This window comes from Hypanus sabinus, chromosome 22, assembly GCF_030144855.1.
Source record: "Hypanus sabinus isolate sHypSab1 chromosome 22, sHypSab1.hap1, whole genome shotgun sequence".
Taxonomy (NCBI): domain Eukaryota; kingdom Metazoa; phylum Chordata; class Chondrichthyes; order Myliobatiformes; family Dasyatidae; genus Hypanus; species Hypanus sabinus.
Genome location: NC_082727.1, coordinates 62,226,766 through 62,243,538, shown reverse-complemented (window position 1 = coordinate 62,243,538; position 16,773 = coordinate 62,226,766). Strand labels below are relative to the sequence as shown.

Below are 16,773 nucleotides of genomic sequence, written 5' to 3'. Positions count from 1 at the left end.
TAAGCTGATTCATGAAACATAATTTTGAGTTATAACTTGTGTGCATTTAAAATTATAAAATACAAAAGTTCCATTATATATTTTCGCATAAACTGCGTTTCTTTCCCCCAGCCCACCCAAATATTGCTTTGTAACTTATTTGTAACTATAATAAACATATTTGCTGTACCTCATTAACACATGATTACAATTTGAGATCCTGCAATTCCCACAGATATTTGAATAACTTATGTCAGATTATAACTTGATATTATGAAACAATAAACCAGTTATTGAATTGCATTTCACATATGTTCACACAATTCCTATTATTTGGACTAGTTTAATGGTGCAGATTATAAAATAATATTTTGCAAGTTTTGTTCAAATCAATCATTCAAACATGATTTCTACCACAGACTTTCCTGTATTTCAAAACAATTTTCTAAATAGAAGAGGGTCCAGGTTATTTAACTCTGCTCAGTTTCCAGGAATACAAAACACACTACACAAATTAATGAAATTGACAATTGGGTTTACAACCAAGAGAGTTGCTTGAAGACTAAAACTTGGCTTAATAATTTCTCAACGTGCAGCATGTTTTGTCAATTGAAGATTAATTAACCTTACATCCTTTATACCAAACATCTGGAATGTCTGCAGGAATAAAATGCAAATTCCCATTGCTGTAAAGTCTAAGTTATTATTAATAGTGTATAGGATAGTAACTTGGATCTTAAGAGAATCATTATTTCATGTTTACTTGGGATAGATATTGAACACATATATTTTTACCTTCTCCAAAACCACTCACCTGTATCTTGATGGGCCATGTAAAATTGCTAACGTATACGTAGAATGTGATATTTGGATTGTTGTGGAAATTGAATTTTTCATAGGAAAACCCATCTCTGTACTCCTTAATGTTCGTTTTTGAGATTATAGGTACTTCTTCCCCAGATATTGTTCCAGCTGCAAATTGAAAAATTTGAGTTGTAACAGAACCACAGAACACTACAGCACAGTAGAGGCCCTTCAGCCCTCCATGTTGTGCCGACCCATATAATCCTTAAAAAAAAAGTAATAAACCCACACTACCCCATAACCCTCCATTTTCTTTCATCCATATGCCTGTCCAAGAGGCTCTTAAATACCCCTAATATAAGTACTGATTTACTTAAGTGAATTCAAATACTATGAAATAAAAACAAAATATTAATTTGCATGAAATCAACTAGGCAATATTCACTTCAACATTCTCTTCTAGTCTTCAATACATAAACTAATAATTTAATCTTTCTTTGAATCCAGGTACCATGAGCATGATACAGACCGATTACTGAATGCTTTAAATCACCTTATTTGATAGACAAGATGACAAGGAAAAATGGAAACCTCAAAAAAATCTGAGAATTATGAGGTAAGCCTGCATTTGAGCCTGTTTTGTCTTTTAATAAGATCATGACTGATCAAAACTCAAGTCCCTTTTCTATTCTAACTGTCGCAATCTTTCTCCTTTCTTGTTATAAAAGAATCTATATAAGATTATTAAAAGGCTTTGATTGCACAGCCTTTAGATGAATTGTTCCAAATATTTTTGACTCTCAGCGTCTCATCTCAACTTTAAATAAGTGACCCCTTCATTATAGACTTCCCAAAAGAGGAAACATCCTCTCTTCATAGATTTTAACAATACCCCTTCATCTTGTGTTCCAATTAAATCCCCTCTTACAATTCTAAACACTAGTAGACTTGCATATCCAACCTTCCCATCCCAATCACTTCAGCATAGTAAACTTGCTCTGAACTGCTTTCAGTGAATATACTTTATAGGTAACACAAGGAGACCAATATGTACACAGTAAATAAGATGTGGTTTCACCAATACCCTATATAAATGCAGTATAGCCTACTTCTTATTCATCACCAATACATGTTATCATTTCATTAATGTTCCTAGTTATCTCTATACTTACGTGCTACCCTTATTCAAATATGGAACATGTTACCAATCAAGTATTCTGAACTCCTGAATAGATATCGACCAAGTGACTTTTCAAAGTATTCAAAGAATTTACATAAAATATCAAGCAAGCAAACAAAGATAATGCGGTAGCATGGTATATAACCAGAATTAGTGAAGAAAGGTAATAGGAATGAGCAATGGTAAAATTGGTTTAAAATGAATGTGAAAAATATACAGTGGATTCTGGTTATTCGGGACATCGGTTAATTGGGAGCAGCTACTTATCTTGGAAAACTCATAAAGAACAAAAACTAATTGAGAAAATACATGGGATTCCCTTCATTTACTTGGGACATTACATTACTTAACTGAGGAAGGAGACTGTTGCCGAATATTTACTAACTAGCATTAGTCTGGTGCTATTAGACACTACACTGTGCTTCAAACGAACATTTTTGAAATAGTGAAATAGCTTGTGTTTGTGTTTGAAAAGCACTGATTTCTATCACTGATGGTGGGAAATAAACAGCAAGACAATTCAGAACTGTTTAGTTCACTGGAGTTTCAAGCATTCAGGCTTGGAGATGCCAGAAACAGCCGGGAGTGAAAATGACACAATTTCACTACTTCAACAAGTTAGGATCTGCAAAGAATTTGAAGGCATAAATATTCAATCTGAATATTACAATGAAAACGAAGATATGGAGGATGCAATTGTCAAAGACGTTATACTGATGGCTGAACCGAGCACCAACTCACCCTGGTGGCAGGGAGTCTACATGCACAAATGTGGCAGTTCTACTCACCCCATCTATTCATCATCATTACAGTGACACAGTTCCTCATCTTTTCCTACGACCCCATCAACCTCGACATGAAACACATCATCCTCCATAATTTCCGCCACCTCCAAAGGGATCCTATCACTAAACATATCTTTACCTCTCCAACTCTCAGACTCCAGAGTTCACCCCCTCTGTGATTCCCTTATCCACAGTCCCTCACCAGTAAGCTCCCTCCAGGCATTTATGCCTGCAAGTGGCCTAAGTGCTACACCTGCCCATACACCTCTCCCTCAACTCCAATCAGAGCCCCAAACAGTCCTTCCAGGTGAGGCAACATTTTACCTGTGAATCTGCAGGGGCTGTCTATTGTATCCAGTCCTCCCAATGCTGCCTTCGCTACATTTCTGAGACCCACCGTAAGTTGGAGGACCGCTTTGTCAAGGACCTCTATTCCATCTGCCACAAGCGTAACTTCCTGGTGGCCAAACATTTTACTTCCTATTCCCATTCCCATTCTGACATGTCGGCCCATGGCCTCCTCCTGTGCCAAGATGAGGCCACCCCCTGGGTAGAGAAGCAACACTTTATATTCTGTCTGGGTAGGCTCCAAAATGAGGGCATGGATATTGATTTCTCCTTCCGGTAAAAATATTCCCCCCCCCCCCCCCACCTGCCTATCACTTCCCTCTGAATCCCATTCACCAAAGACCCACTCTCTTCTCCCATCAGATTCATTCTTCTCCAGCTCTTGACCTTTCCCACCCACCTGGCTTCACCTATCACCTTCCAGCTAGCCTTCCCTCCCCACTCCTTTTTATTTTGACATCTTCACCTTCCTTCTAAGCCCTGTTGAAGGGTCTCAGACCAAAACGTCAACTATATATTCATTTCCATAGAGGCAGCCTGACCTTCTGAGTTCCTCCAGCATTGCGTGTGTGTTGCATTGTATGAAGACAGTTCCTCATCTGCACTAGGTGTCTACACGGATTCTGTTCCTTCAGTCAATCCAAAGAATATGGCAAAGTACACTGGATGAATTCCTCCATCAATACCTGTTAGGAACTATTCCTATTTTATAGTATTGTAGTAGTATTGGTAGTATTCTAATTCATTCTGTATTTCATTTAAATAAAGACTGTTACAAGAAAAAGTTTGTGAATCCTTTGCAATTACCTGGTTTCCTGCATTAATTACTTATAAAATGTGGTCTGATCTTCATCTATATCACAATAATGGACAAATACAATCTACCTAAACTAATAGCACATGAACAATTATACTTCTTGTCAATACTGAGTACACCATTTAAACAATCACAGTCAAGGTTCAAAAGATTTTGTGAAACTCTGGGGTAATGTCTTCCAAAAAAGCTATTTGGAATCAGGTGTTCCAATCAATGAGATGAGATTGGAGGTCTGGATTGTAGAGGTGCCCTGCCCTATAAAATTCAGATTACTTACAGAGCTTGCTCTTCCCAAGAAAGATCTGTTTATGCGCACCATGCCTTGATTAAAACAACTTTCAGAGAATCTTAGAAGAATTGTAGAGATGGATGATGTTGGAAAAGGCTACAAAAGCATTTTTAAAGACCTGAGTGTTCATTAGCCCACAGTAAGAGAAACTGTCTACAAATGGAGGAAATTCGGTACTGTTATTATTGTCCCTAGGAATGGGCGTGCTGCAAAGATCACATCAAGAGCACAATATTCAATGTTGAAGGAGATGAAAGAGAATCCAAGGGTAACCGGAAAAAACCCGCAGTAATATCTAGATCTTGCTAAAGTCTCTGCTCATGTGTCCACTATAAGAAAAACCCTGAACGAGAATGGCGTTCATGGAAGGACATCACTGAGGAAGCCACTGCTTTCTGGAAAAAAAAACAGTGCACATGTTAAGTCTGCAAAAGACCTTCTGGTTGTACTTCAATTCTTCTGGGACAATATTCTGACAGATGAGACATGCATACTGCTATGTTTGGAGGAAAAAGGCCACTGCACACCAACACCAAAGCCTCATCCCAGCTGTGTAGCATAGTGGAACATGGTTTGGGGCTGCTTTGCTACCTCAGGTCCTGGACAGCTTGCAATTGCTGAGGGAACAAAGCTTAATAGAAGTTGGATGATGAACAAGACAATGATGCAAAACACAAGAGTTTAAACCACAGAATGGTATAAAAAGAAGAAAACCTGTGCTTTAGAATGGCCAAGTCAGAGTCCAGACCTTAACTCAATTGAGATGCTGTGTCATGACCTAAAGAGGGCTGTTCATGCAAGGTATCCCAGAAATACTAATGAACTGAAACATTTGTGCCTGGAGGAATGGTCTAAAATTCCTCCTTGCCATTGTACAAGTATGATCAGCAGCTACAGGTGATGTTTGCTGGAGATTATTGCTGCTAAAGAAAGTTACACCAGTTATTAAATACAAGGGTTCACATACTTTTTAGAGGCAACACGAGTGAATCTGCAGATGCTGGAGATAAATAAAAACACAAAATGCTGGCAGAACTCAGCAGGCCAGACAGCATCTATGGAAGGTGGTAGTGACGACGTTTCGGGCCAAAACCCTTCATCAGGAGTGAAGTAACATGGGATGGTCAAGGGGGGATAAGAAGTGGGGGGAGGGATGAAGTAGAGAGCTGGGAAGTGATAGGCTGGAGGGAAATGGGCTGGGGGAAGGTGGAGAATTATGGGGAATAAAAGAGAAAGAAAGGTAGGGCTGGGGGAGATAATAGTGAGGGGGAAAAAAGAGAGAGAAAGAGAACCAGACTAAAATAATAGATAGGGATGGGGGTAAGGGGGGGCAGGGGTATCAACGGACGTCTGTGAGTTGGATGTTCATGCTTTCCAATATAGCTGACGGATCAAGAGCAATAAAGCCAGTTCATTCTTTGTTCAAAGCTAATCAAGTTTCCAAGTGTAGTTGTCACATTTCAAAAGCCGGAGCAGGAACTGAAGTGGATAAATTTCTATTACCAAAACCTGAACAGGTATTTTTTTAAGGCAATGCAGTCTTCAAAGAGTGATCCTCCATTCAGAGGAAGAGGTGGACATGGGTACTGATACTGGGTTCAAAAGACAATTGGACAGGTCGTGCCTTATGGGTTTGATTGAATTTTTTGAGGATGTAACTAAACACATTGATGAAGGTAGTGTATATGGATTTCAGGAAGGCATTTGATAAGGTACCCATGCAAGGCTTATTGAGAAAGTCAGAAGACATGGGATCCAATGGGGACTTTGCTTTGTGGATCCAGAACTGGCTTACCCACAGAAAGCAAAGAGTGGTTGTAGACGGGTCATACTCTGCATGGAGGTCAGTTACTAGTGGTGTGCCTCAGGGATCTGTTCTGGGACCCCTGCTCTTTGTGATTTTTATAAATGAGATGGATGAGAAAGGGAAGGGACGGGTTAGTAAATTTGCTGATGACACAAAGGTTGGGGGTGCTGTGGATAGTGCAGAGGGCTGTCAGAGGTTACAGCAAGACATTGATAGGATGCAAAACTGGGCTGAAAATTGGCAGATGGAGTTCAACCCAGTTAATTATGAGGTGGTTCATTTTGGTAGGTCAAATATGATGGCAGAATATAGTGTTAATGGTAAGATTCTTGTGGAGGATCAGAGGGATCCACAGGACACCCAAAGCTGCTGCCCAGGTTGACTCTGTGGTTAAGAAGGCATACAGTGTATTGACCTTCATCAACCTTGGGATTGAGTTCAAGAGCCGAGAGGTAATGTAGCAGCTATATAGGACCCTGGTCAGACCCCACTTGGAGTACTGTGATCACTTCTGGTCACCTCGCTACAGGAAGAATGTGGAAACTATAGAAAGGGTGCAGAAGAGATTTACAAGGATGTTGCCCGGATTGGGGAGCATGTCTTATGAGAATAGGTTGAGTGAACTCGGCCTTTTCTACTTGGAGCGACGAAGGATGAGAGGTGACCTGATAGAGGTGTACAAGGTGTACAAGGCATTGATCATGTGGATAGTCAGAGGCTTCTTCCCAGGGCTGAAATGGCTAACACAAGAGGGCACAGTTTCAAGGTGGGAGGAAGTAGGTACAGAGCAGATGTCAGTGGTAAGTTTTTTACGCAGAGAGTGGTGAGTGCGTGGAGTGGACTGCCGGCAACAGTGCTGGAGGCAGATATAATAGAATCTTTTAAGAGACTCTTGGATAGGTACATGGAGCTTAGAAAAATAGGGGTTATGGGTAATTTCTAAAGTAAATACATGTTTGGCACAGCACTGTGGGCCAAAAGACCTGCATTGTGCTGTAGGCTTTCTAAATTTCTCGGTACATACATTGGGTCAGTTTAGGGTAGGGATTCCCAATCATTTCTATACTACCATTAATCGAAGAGTTTGTGGACCCCAGGTTGGAAACCATTGGCTTAGAGGGAAATAGCAAATGAGACTAGCTTGGTTAGGTATCTTGGTCTGCACAGGCAAGTAGGGATGCAGGGCCTGTTTCTGTACCATATAATTCTGATTTTAATAACCACTGTAAGTTTTATCTGGCAAAACTTAAAACTTAAGTACATGTGTTAGTTTCTGAAAAGACAGAAATCTGGGAGAAGGATTACAGGGAGTGGTGGGGATTCATACACTAACCTCATAGATTCTTCCATTGAGTTTCCAAGTGCAATATAAATTGCGTGATAATGTCAACAGTTGCCCCTTAAGGATTCTTGGTTACATTCCTAGTGCCCCATAGTTCTTTCTTTGAATGGAAAATAAACATCTCATTTAAATAAGATATTTTCAACTAACTTCCCTTCCCTACACTAAACAGGATTGCTCACAACTATACTTTCATTCTCAACAATTCCTCCAAATCTAAGTTGACGATTAATGTTCATTCAAAAATGAAAGCTAGAGATACATGAAAGCCAGGGTGAATCACAAGAGTGGATAAAGTAGTAAAGAAGGAAAATGGCTTATCTGCCTTCATTGACAGGAGTGTTGAGTATAAGAATAAACAAATCATGCTGCAGCTATTTAAATCTTCATTCAGACTGCAATTGGAGTATTGTGTGCAGTTTTGGTTACCCCATTATAGGAATGATGTGCAAACTGTAGATAGGATGCAGAAGAGGTTTACCAGGATGCCACCTGGATTATAGGGCATGATCTATAATGTTGAACAAACTTAGTTTTTTTTTCCCTGGAACTTTGAAGGCTGAGGTAGACCTGATAGGTTTTTTTTAATAAATTATGTGAGGAATAAGAGAGGGTAGAGAATCAGAATCTTGTACACATAGTAGAAGTGTCAAACACCAGAGAACATGTGTTTAAAGTTAGAGAGGGTAAGCTTAATGGCAATGCAGGGGGAAAGTTTTTTTTACACTGCGAAATATAGGTACCTAGAATCACTTACCAGGAAGCATAGTGGAAGCAGACTGTCTGGAAGAGTTTAAGAAGTTTTTATATAGACTCATAAATATTAAGGAAATGGAGGACAATGGATGCTACATTGAAGGGAACATTTAGTATTAATTGGCATAAAATCAGAATAAACATCATGGTCCAAATGGCCTGCCTAGTGCTGCAATGTTATATCTTCTAATTTTAACTGTTGTACCATGCTGGCATAAAGAGTCCCTACCCAAGGACTCTCATTCTTAATAAACTACATTCAAAACATTTCAGTGCCATTTCCAAATGTTATTACACCACTTATTTTAGTAGCTACAAAACTTTGGTTAAAGCCCAAAGTAAAGTTTCCACAAATAAGCTAATGAATTCTAATGAGTTGGTACTTGTTTGGCAAGCTGGAGAATGTCACGTGGGAATACTGAACACCTATTACTTCTCAGGGCAAGGATTAAAGGTTCACTTCCCACTCACACATATAATCATAAAAGATTTACAGCAAAGTCAGTCATTTGACTTGTTGTGTTGTTGTTTTATGAGAAAGAAATGCAGAGCGTAACTCAAACTTCCAGCATTGGAGATCATGAATTCAAGTATGTTCTAAACTTAAAAGGTTTTGCTCCCAATAACAAAACAAATTTTCCTCATCCCATCTTTTCAATATTCCAGTAATTACTTTGAATCTACATCCATAAGCTTTTGATCCCTCCAATAAGATAAACAGGTTCTTTTTATTTACTCTAACTAGACCCTTCAATTTTTATATCTCTTCTGTTCCAAAGTAAACAGCTCTAACCTATCCAATCAATGGAGCTTCACTTCAAGTGAGGTAAGGCCGGGTAAGTTCCTTTCAAAGGAGAAAGTTTCAAAAGTTGAGGTAAGTATTGGGTAGGTCATGGCAGCTGAGATCGGCCCCGTGGTTTGTTCACCCTGCAGCATGTGGGAAATCAGGGATACTTCCAGTGTCCCTGATGACTATGTGTGCAGGAAGTGTGTCCAACTGCAGCTTCTGGCAGACCGCATTGAGCCTCTGGAACTGCGATTGGATTCATACTGGAGCATCCGCGATGCTGAGAAAGTCGTGAATAGCACGTTCAGTGAGTTGGCCACACTGCAAGTAAAGGCTACACAGGCAAAAAGGGAAAGGGTGGCCACTAGACAGTGTAGCAGTAGGCAAGTAGTGCAGGAGTCCCCTGGGGTCATCTCCCTCCTAAACAGAAACTGTTTTGGATACTGTTGGGGGACATGTCTCATCAGGGGAAGGCAGCAGCACCTGAGTTCATTGCACCATGGGTGGCTCTGCAGCACAGGAGGGAAGAAAAAGAAGTGGGAGAGCGATAGTGATAGGGGATTCGATTGTAAGGGAAATAGATAGGCGTTTCTGCTGCCACAAACGAGACTCCAGGATGGTATGTTGTCTCCCTGGTGCAAGGGTCAAGGACGTCTCTGAGCGGCTGCAGGACATTCTGGAATGGGAGGGTGAACAGCCAGTGGTCATGGTGCAGATAGGTACCAACGATATAGGTAAAAAACCGGATGAGGTCCTATAAGGTGAATTTAGGGAGTTAGGAGATAAACTAAAAAGTAGGACCACAAAGGTAATAATCTCTGGATTACTACCAGTGCCACATGCTAGTCAGAGTAGAAATAGGAGGATATTTCAGTTGAATACGTGGCTTGAAAAATGATGCAAGGGGGAGGGATTCAAATTTCTGGGGCATTGGAACCAGTTCTGGGGGAGGTGGGACCGGTATAAACAGGATGGTCTGCACCTGGGCTGGACTGGAACCAATGTCCTAGGGGAAGCGTTTGCTACTGCTATTCAGGAGACTTTAAACTAATGTGGCAGAGGGATGGGAACAAGTGCAGAGAGACAGAGGGGTGTAAAATGAGGGTAGAAGCAAAAAGTAGTAAGGTGAAAAGTAAAAGTGGCAGGCAGGCAAATCCAGGGCAAAAAGCAAAAAGAGCCACTTTTCAACATAATTGTATAAGGGCTAAACATGATGTAAAAACAAGCCTGAAGGCTTTGAGTGTCAATGCGAGGAGCATTTGTATTGAATTGAATGTGCAGATAGTTATTAATGAATATAATATAGTTGGGATCACAGAGACATGGCTCCAGGGTGACCAAGGATGGGAGCTCAACATCCAGGGATATTCAATATTCAGGAGGGATAGACAGGAAAGAAAAGGAGGTGGGGTAGCATTGCTGGTTAGAGAGGAAATTAACGCAATAGAAAGGAAGGACATTAGCCTGGAGGATGTGGAATCAATTTGGGTAGAGCTGCATAACACTAAGGGGCAGAAAATGCTGGTGGGAGTTGTGTACAGGCCACCTAACAGTAGTAGTGAGGTTGGGGGTGGCATTAAACAAGAAATTAGAAATACGTGCAATAAAGGAACAGTAGTTATAATGGGTGACTTCAATCTACATATAGACTGGGTGAACCAAATTGGTAAGGGTGCCGAGGAAGAGCATTTCTTGGAATGTATGCGGGATGGTTTTCTGAAGCAACATGTCAAGGAACCAACTAGAGAGCAGGCCATTCTAGATTGGGTATTGAGCAATGAGGAAGGTTTAGTTAGCAATCTTGTCATGCGAGGCCCCTTGGTTAAGAGTGACCATAATATGGTGGAATTCTTCATTAAGATGGAGAGTGACATAGGTAATTCAGAAACAAAGGTTCTGAACTTAAAGAAGGGTAACTTTGAAGGTATGAGACTTGAATTAGCTAAGATAGACTGGCAAATGATATTTAAAGGGTTGACGGTGGATATACAATGGCAAGCATTTAAAGATTGCAAGGATGAACTACAACAATTGTTCATCCCAGTTTGGCAAAAGAATGAACCAGGGAAGGTAGTGCACCCATGGCTGACAAGGGAAATTAGGGATAGTATCAAGTCCAAAGAAGAAACATATAAATTAGCAAAAAAATGCGGCACACCTGAGGGCTGGGAGAAATTCAGAGACCAGAGGAGGAGGACAAAGGGCTTAATTAGGAAAGGGAAAAAAGATTATGAGAGAAAGCTGGCAGGGAACATAAAAACTGACTGTAAAAGCTTTTATAGTTACATGAAAAGAAAAAGATTGGTCAAGACAAATGTAAGTCCTTTACAGTCAGAAACAGGTGAATTGATCATAGGGAACAAAGACATGGCAGACCAGTTGAATAACTACTGGTTCTGTTTTCACTAAGGAGGACATAAATAATCTTCCGGATATAGTAAGGGACCGAGGGTCTTGTGAGATGGAGGAACTGAGGGAAATACATGTTAGTAGGGAAGTGGTGTTAGGTAAATTGAAGGGATTAAAGGCAGGTAAATCTCCAGGGCCAGATGGTCTGCATCCCAGATTGCTTAAGGAAGTAGCCCAAGAAATAGTGGATGCACCAGTGATCATTTTTCAAAACTCCTTAGATTCTGGATTAGTTCCTGAGGATAGGAGGGTGGCTAATGTAACCCCACTTTTTAAAAAAGGAGGGAGAGAGAAACCGGGGAATTATAGACCGGTTAGTCTGACATCGATGGTGGGGAAAATGCTAGAGTCGGTTATCAAAGAAGTGATAACAGCACATTTGGAAAGAGGTGAAGTCATCGGACAAAGTCAGCATGGATTTGTGAAAGGAAAATCATGTCTGACAAATCTTAGAATTTTTAGTGGATAGGGGAGAGCCAGTGGATGTGGTATATTTAGATTTTCAAAAGGCTTTTGACAAGGTCCCACACAGGAGATTAGTGTGCAAACTTAAAGCACACGGTATTGGGTGTATGGTATTGATGTGGATAGAGAATTGGTTGGCAGACAGGAAGCAAAGAGTGGGAGTAAACGGGACCTTTTCAGAATGGCAGGCAGTGACTAGTGGGGTACCGCAAGGCTCAGTGCTGGGACCCCAGTTGTTTACAATATATATTAATGATTTAGACGAGGGAATTAAATGCAGCATCTCCAAGTTTGCGAATGACACGAAGCTGGGCAGCGGTGTTAGCTGTGAGGAGGATGCTAAGAGGATGCAGAGTGACTTGGATAGGTTGGTGAGTGGGCAAATTCATGGCAGATGCAATTTAATGTGGATAAATGTGAGGTTATCCACTTTGGTTGCAAGAACAGGAAAACAGATTATATTCTGAACTGTGGCCGATTAGGAAAAGGGGAGATGCAACGAGATCTGAGTGTCATTGTACACCAGTCATTGAAGGTGGGCATGCAGGTACAGCAGGCGGTGAAAAAGGTAAATGGTATGTTGGCATTTATAGCAAAAGGATTTGAGTACAGGAGCAGGGAGGTTCTACTGCAGTTGTACAAGGCCTTGGTGAGACCGCACCTAGAATATTGTGTGCAGTTTTGGTCCCCTAATCTGAGGAAAGACATTCTTGCCATAGAGGGAGTACAGAGAAGGTTCACCAGATTGATTCCTGGGAAGGCAGGACTTTCATATGAAGAAAGACTGGATCGACTAGGTTTATATTCACTGGAATTTAGAAGATTGAGGGGGGATCTTATTGACACGTATAAAATTCTAAAGGGATTAGAGAGGCTAGATGCAGGAAGATTGTTTCCGATGTTGGGGAAGTCCAGAACGAGGGGTCACAGTTTAACGATAAAGGGGAAGCCTTTTAGGACCGAAATGAGGAAAAACTTCTTCACACAGAGAGTGGTGAATCTGTGGAATTCTCTGCCACAGGAAACAGTTGAGGCCGATTCATTGGCTACATTTAAGAGGAAGTTAGATATGGCCCTTGTGAATAAAGGGATCAGGGGCTATGGAGAGAAAGCAGGTACAGGGTTCTGAGTTGGATGATCAGCCATGATCACACTGAATGGCAGTGCAGGCTCGATGGGCCGAATAGCCTACTCCTGCACCTATTTTCTATGTTTCTATATTTCGATGTTTTATTATACCTCTGTTTCTTTCTGACAACGTTATTAAATCTCATGTGTATCAAATGCTTTGCAATCACCATTGGTCCTGTAAAGTGGTGTGCAGAACTACAATTGGCCCTCCTTAACCGCAAGGGATTGGTTCCGTGGGTGGGGGGAGGTAGCAGATACTAAAAAACATGGATGCTCAAGTCCCTTATTCAACCTGTCTCACTGTGGTGGACCTTAGGACCCAGCGGAACCCCAGACCTTATTGAACCTGTCTCAGGGCGGTGGACATTAGGACCCAGCAGCGGAGCTCTGAATCTGTTCATGAAAATAATCTCGATCACGATTAAAAATAAAGTGGAAATAATAAAGTGATTGGAAAGAGGTGAAACGCCATCGGTCATTGGAAAAGCGTTAGACTACAGTCGATCAAAGATCGGAACAACTTAAAAAGATAAAGTGAGAAAGGCTCTGCCCTGATGAAAGCTACAATTGTTACTGCGCAACTCAGTGGTTTAGTGATTTGGTTTTTGGGTTCTGTGTTTTTGATTCTCCACATCAACCAGACACAGATGGAGAGCACGCTCGGGGGCAATCTGTCATTGGATTGAACTCAGGAACTGAAACATACGTTCTGTTTTATATGCACAGAAAGGTAAAATATATACTATATACTAAGAGAAACGTTTGACTAACTGACACTAAATAATACCTGATGTACCTGTTCCGACTTACTTAGTAAGAGAACTCCCGATTTTTTAAATCCCGATCCATGATAATCTACACACATCCTCCCGTATACTTTAAATCATCTCTAGATTACTTATAATACCTAATACAATGTAAATGCTATGTAAAATAGTTCTTATACTGCATTGTTTTGGGAATAATGACAAGAAAAAAAAATCTGTACATGCTTGGAAGAGCACTTACGGGTTTTCTCGATTCGCGGTTGCTTAAATTTGCGCATGCAGAACTCGCGGATAAGAAGGCCTACCGTATAATCAATCTGAAGCTCCATTCTAACTATTCAATCAATCTCTACCTTAAAATACACCCAATGGCATGACTTCCACAGCCACTTATAGTAATGAATTCCACAGATTCACAGATTCAGCATTAAAGGGCCGCTCGATATTCTGAAGCTGTGCCCTCAGATCACAGATTCTTCTATCAATGGAAGCATCTTTTCCACATACACTCTGACCTGGCCTTTCAGTATCTCATAGGTTTCAATGAGGTTTCCCTCATAAGACATATGAGCAAAATTAGGCCATTTCGCCCATCGAGTTTCCTCCACCATTTCATCATGGCTGACCACCATCTTCTGCCTTCTCCCCGTATCCTTTCATGTCCTGGCCAATGAATATCAATGACTGCCTTCATAAAGACTTGACCTCCACAGCTGCCTCCGGCAATGAATTCCACAGATTCACCGGTCTGGCTAAAGAAATTCCTCCTCATCTCCATTCTAAAAAGACATCCCTTTATTCTAAGGCTGCGTCCTCTGGATTTAGACACTCCCACCAGAGGAAACATCCTCTCCATGTCCAACGAGGCCTTTCACCATTTGGTAGGTTTCAATCAGGTCACTTCTCATGCTTCTGAATTCCAGCAAATACAGGGGCAAAACCATTAAGCACACTTCATACAAGAAGTTGTTCAATACTGGAATCATTTTGTAAACCTTCCTTGAACCCTCTCCAGTTTCAGCACATCTTTTTTAAGATAAGGAGACAAAACTGCTCTCAATACTCCAAGTGAGACCTAACCAGTGCTTAATAAAGTTTCAACATTTCAACCTTGCTATTACATTCTAGTCCTCTTGAAATGAATGCCAACATTGCATTTGCCTTCCTCACCACTGACTCAACCTGAAAATTTAGGGAATCCTGTACAAGGACTCCCAAGTCACTTTGAGAATCAGATTTTTTTTGTGTGTTTCTTCCCCATTTAGAAAATAGTCACCCTTTTATTTCTTCTGTCAAAGAGTATGACCATATACATCCCGACACTGTATTCCATCTGCCACTTTGCCCATTCTCCTAATTTGTCTGTCCTTCTGTAGCCTAATTCCTCAAAACAATCTGCCCCTCCAGTTATCTTCATATTGCCTGCAAACTTTGCAACAAACCCATTAATTCCATCATCCAAATCACTGACATATAACATAACAAGAATCTGTCCAAACACAGACCCCTATGGAACACCCCTGCTAACTAGAAAAGGCTTTCTTTATTCCCACTCTTCGCCTCCTGCCAATCAGCCACTGCCTTACCCATGCTAGAATCTATCCTGTAATATCATGGGCTCATAGCTTGCTAAATAGTCTCTTGTGTGGCTCCTTGTCAAAGGCCTTCTGAAAATCCAAGTACACAACAATAAACCTAATCTCCTTTGTCTATTGTGCTTGTTATTTCTTCAAAGGATTCTAACAGACTTGTCAGGCTAGATTTATCCTTGAGCAAAACCATGCTGACTATGACCTATTTTATCCTGTGCCTTCAAGTATCCCAAAACCACATCGTTAGCAATTGACTCCCAACATCTTTCCAACCACTGAGGTCAGACTAATAGGTTTATAATTACCGTCCTTCAGCCTCTCTCCCTTCTTGAAAAGTGGAGTGACATTTGTAATTTTCCAGTCATCAGGAACGATTCTAGAATCTAGTGATTTTTGAAAGATCATCACTAATAGGGTCATAAGACCATAAAATTTTGGAGCAGAATTTGACCCATCGAGTCTGCTCCACCAGTTCATCATGGCAGAGCCAATTTTCCACTTGGCCTGAACCTCCTGCCTTCTCCCTGTTTCCCTTCATACCCTGACCAATCAAGAATCTATTAACCTCTACCTTAAAAATACATAAAGATTTGGCCTCCACAGCTACCTGTGGCAACAAATTCCACATATTCACCAGTCTCTGGCAAAAGAAATTCTTCCTCATCTCCATTCCAATAGGATGCCCCTCTATTTTGAGGCTGTGTCCTCAGGTCTTAGACTCTCCCACCATAGCAAACATCCTCTTGACTTCCACTTTATCAAGGGCTTTCACCATTCAATTGATTTTAATGAGGTTACCCCTCATTCTTCTGAATTCCAGTGAATACAGGCCCAGAGCCATCAAATGCTCTTCATATGACAAACCATTAAATCTTGGATTCATTAGACTGGTTGTTACTTCTTCAAAGAACTCTACCATACTTGTCAAGCAAGAGTTTCCCCTGAGGAAACCATGCTGATCTCGGCCTATTTTATCATGTGCCTCTGAGTCTTCATTCTTAATAAATGACTCCAAAACCTTCCCAACCACTGAGGTCAGACTATTAAGTCTAGAGTTTCCTTTCGAGATCCTTCGTCAAGACACCGTCATTTCAATGGATGCTGCCCGAACTGCTGAGTTCATCCAGCTTTTGTGCATGTTGATTTGACCACAGCATCTGCAGTGCACTTTGAGTTTACTTAGAGGTTCCTTTCTTCTGCCTCTCTCCCTTCTTGAAGAGTGGAGAGATACTTGTAATTTTCCAGTCTTCCAGAACCATTCCAGAATCTAGTGATTCTTGTAAGATAATTACTAATGTTTCCACAATTTCTTCAGCCACCATTTTTAGAACTCTGGGGTGTACACCACCTGATCCAGGTGACTTATCTACCTTCAGACCATTCAGCTTCCCAAGAACCTTCTCTCTAGTTATGGTAACCTCACACACTACATAACCCTGACACCTAGAACTTCCACCATATGGCTTGAGTCTGACCATGGCTTCCCTTTACGGAAACCTCAAAGAGCTAAAGTCT

The 16,773-nt window shown here is 40.9% G+C and overlaps 1 protein-coding gene across 1 annotated transcript in view; it reads right to left on the bottom strand.

The window, feature by feature from the left end:
• The window catches only part of atrnl1b (attractin-like 1b), a 1,024,737-nt gene that overhangs the window by 530,826 nt on the left and 477,138 nt on the right, over positions 1 to 16,773 (bottom strand). The window contains exon 24 of the mRNA XM_059947922.1: positions 794 to 951. Coding sequence (XP_059803905.1) covers positions 794 to 951 — 158 coding nt within the window. The remainder of the gene's footprint in view (positions 1 to 793; positions 952 to 16,773) is intronic.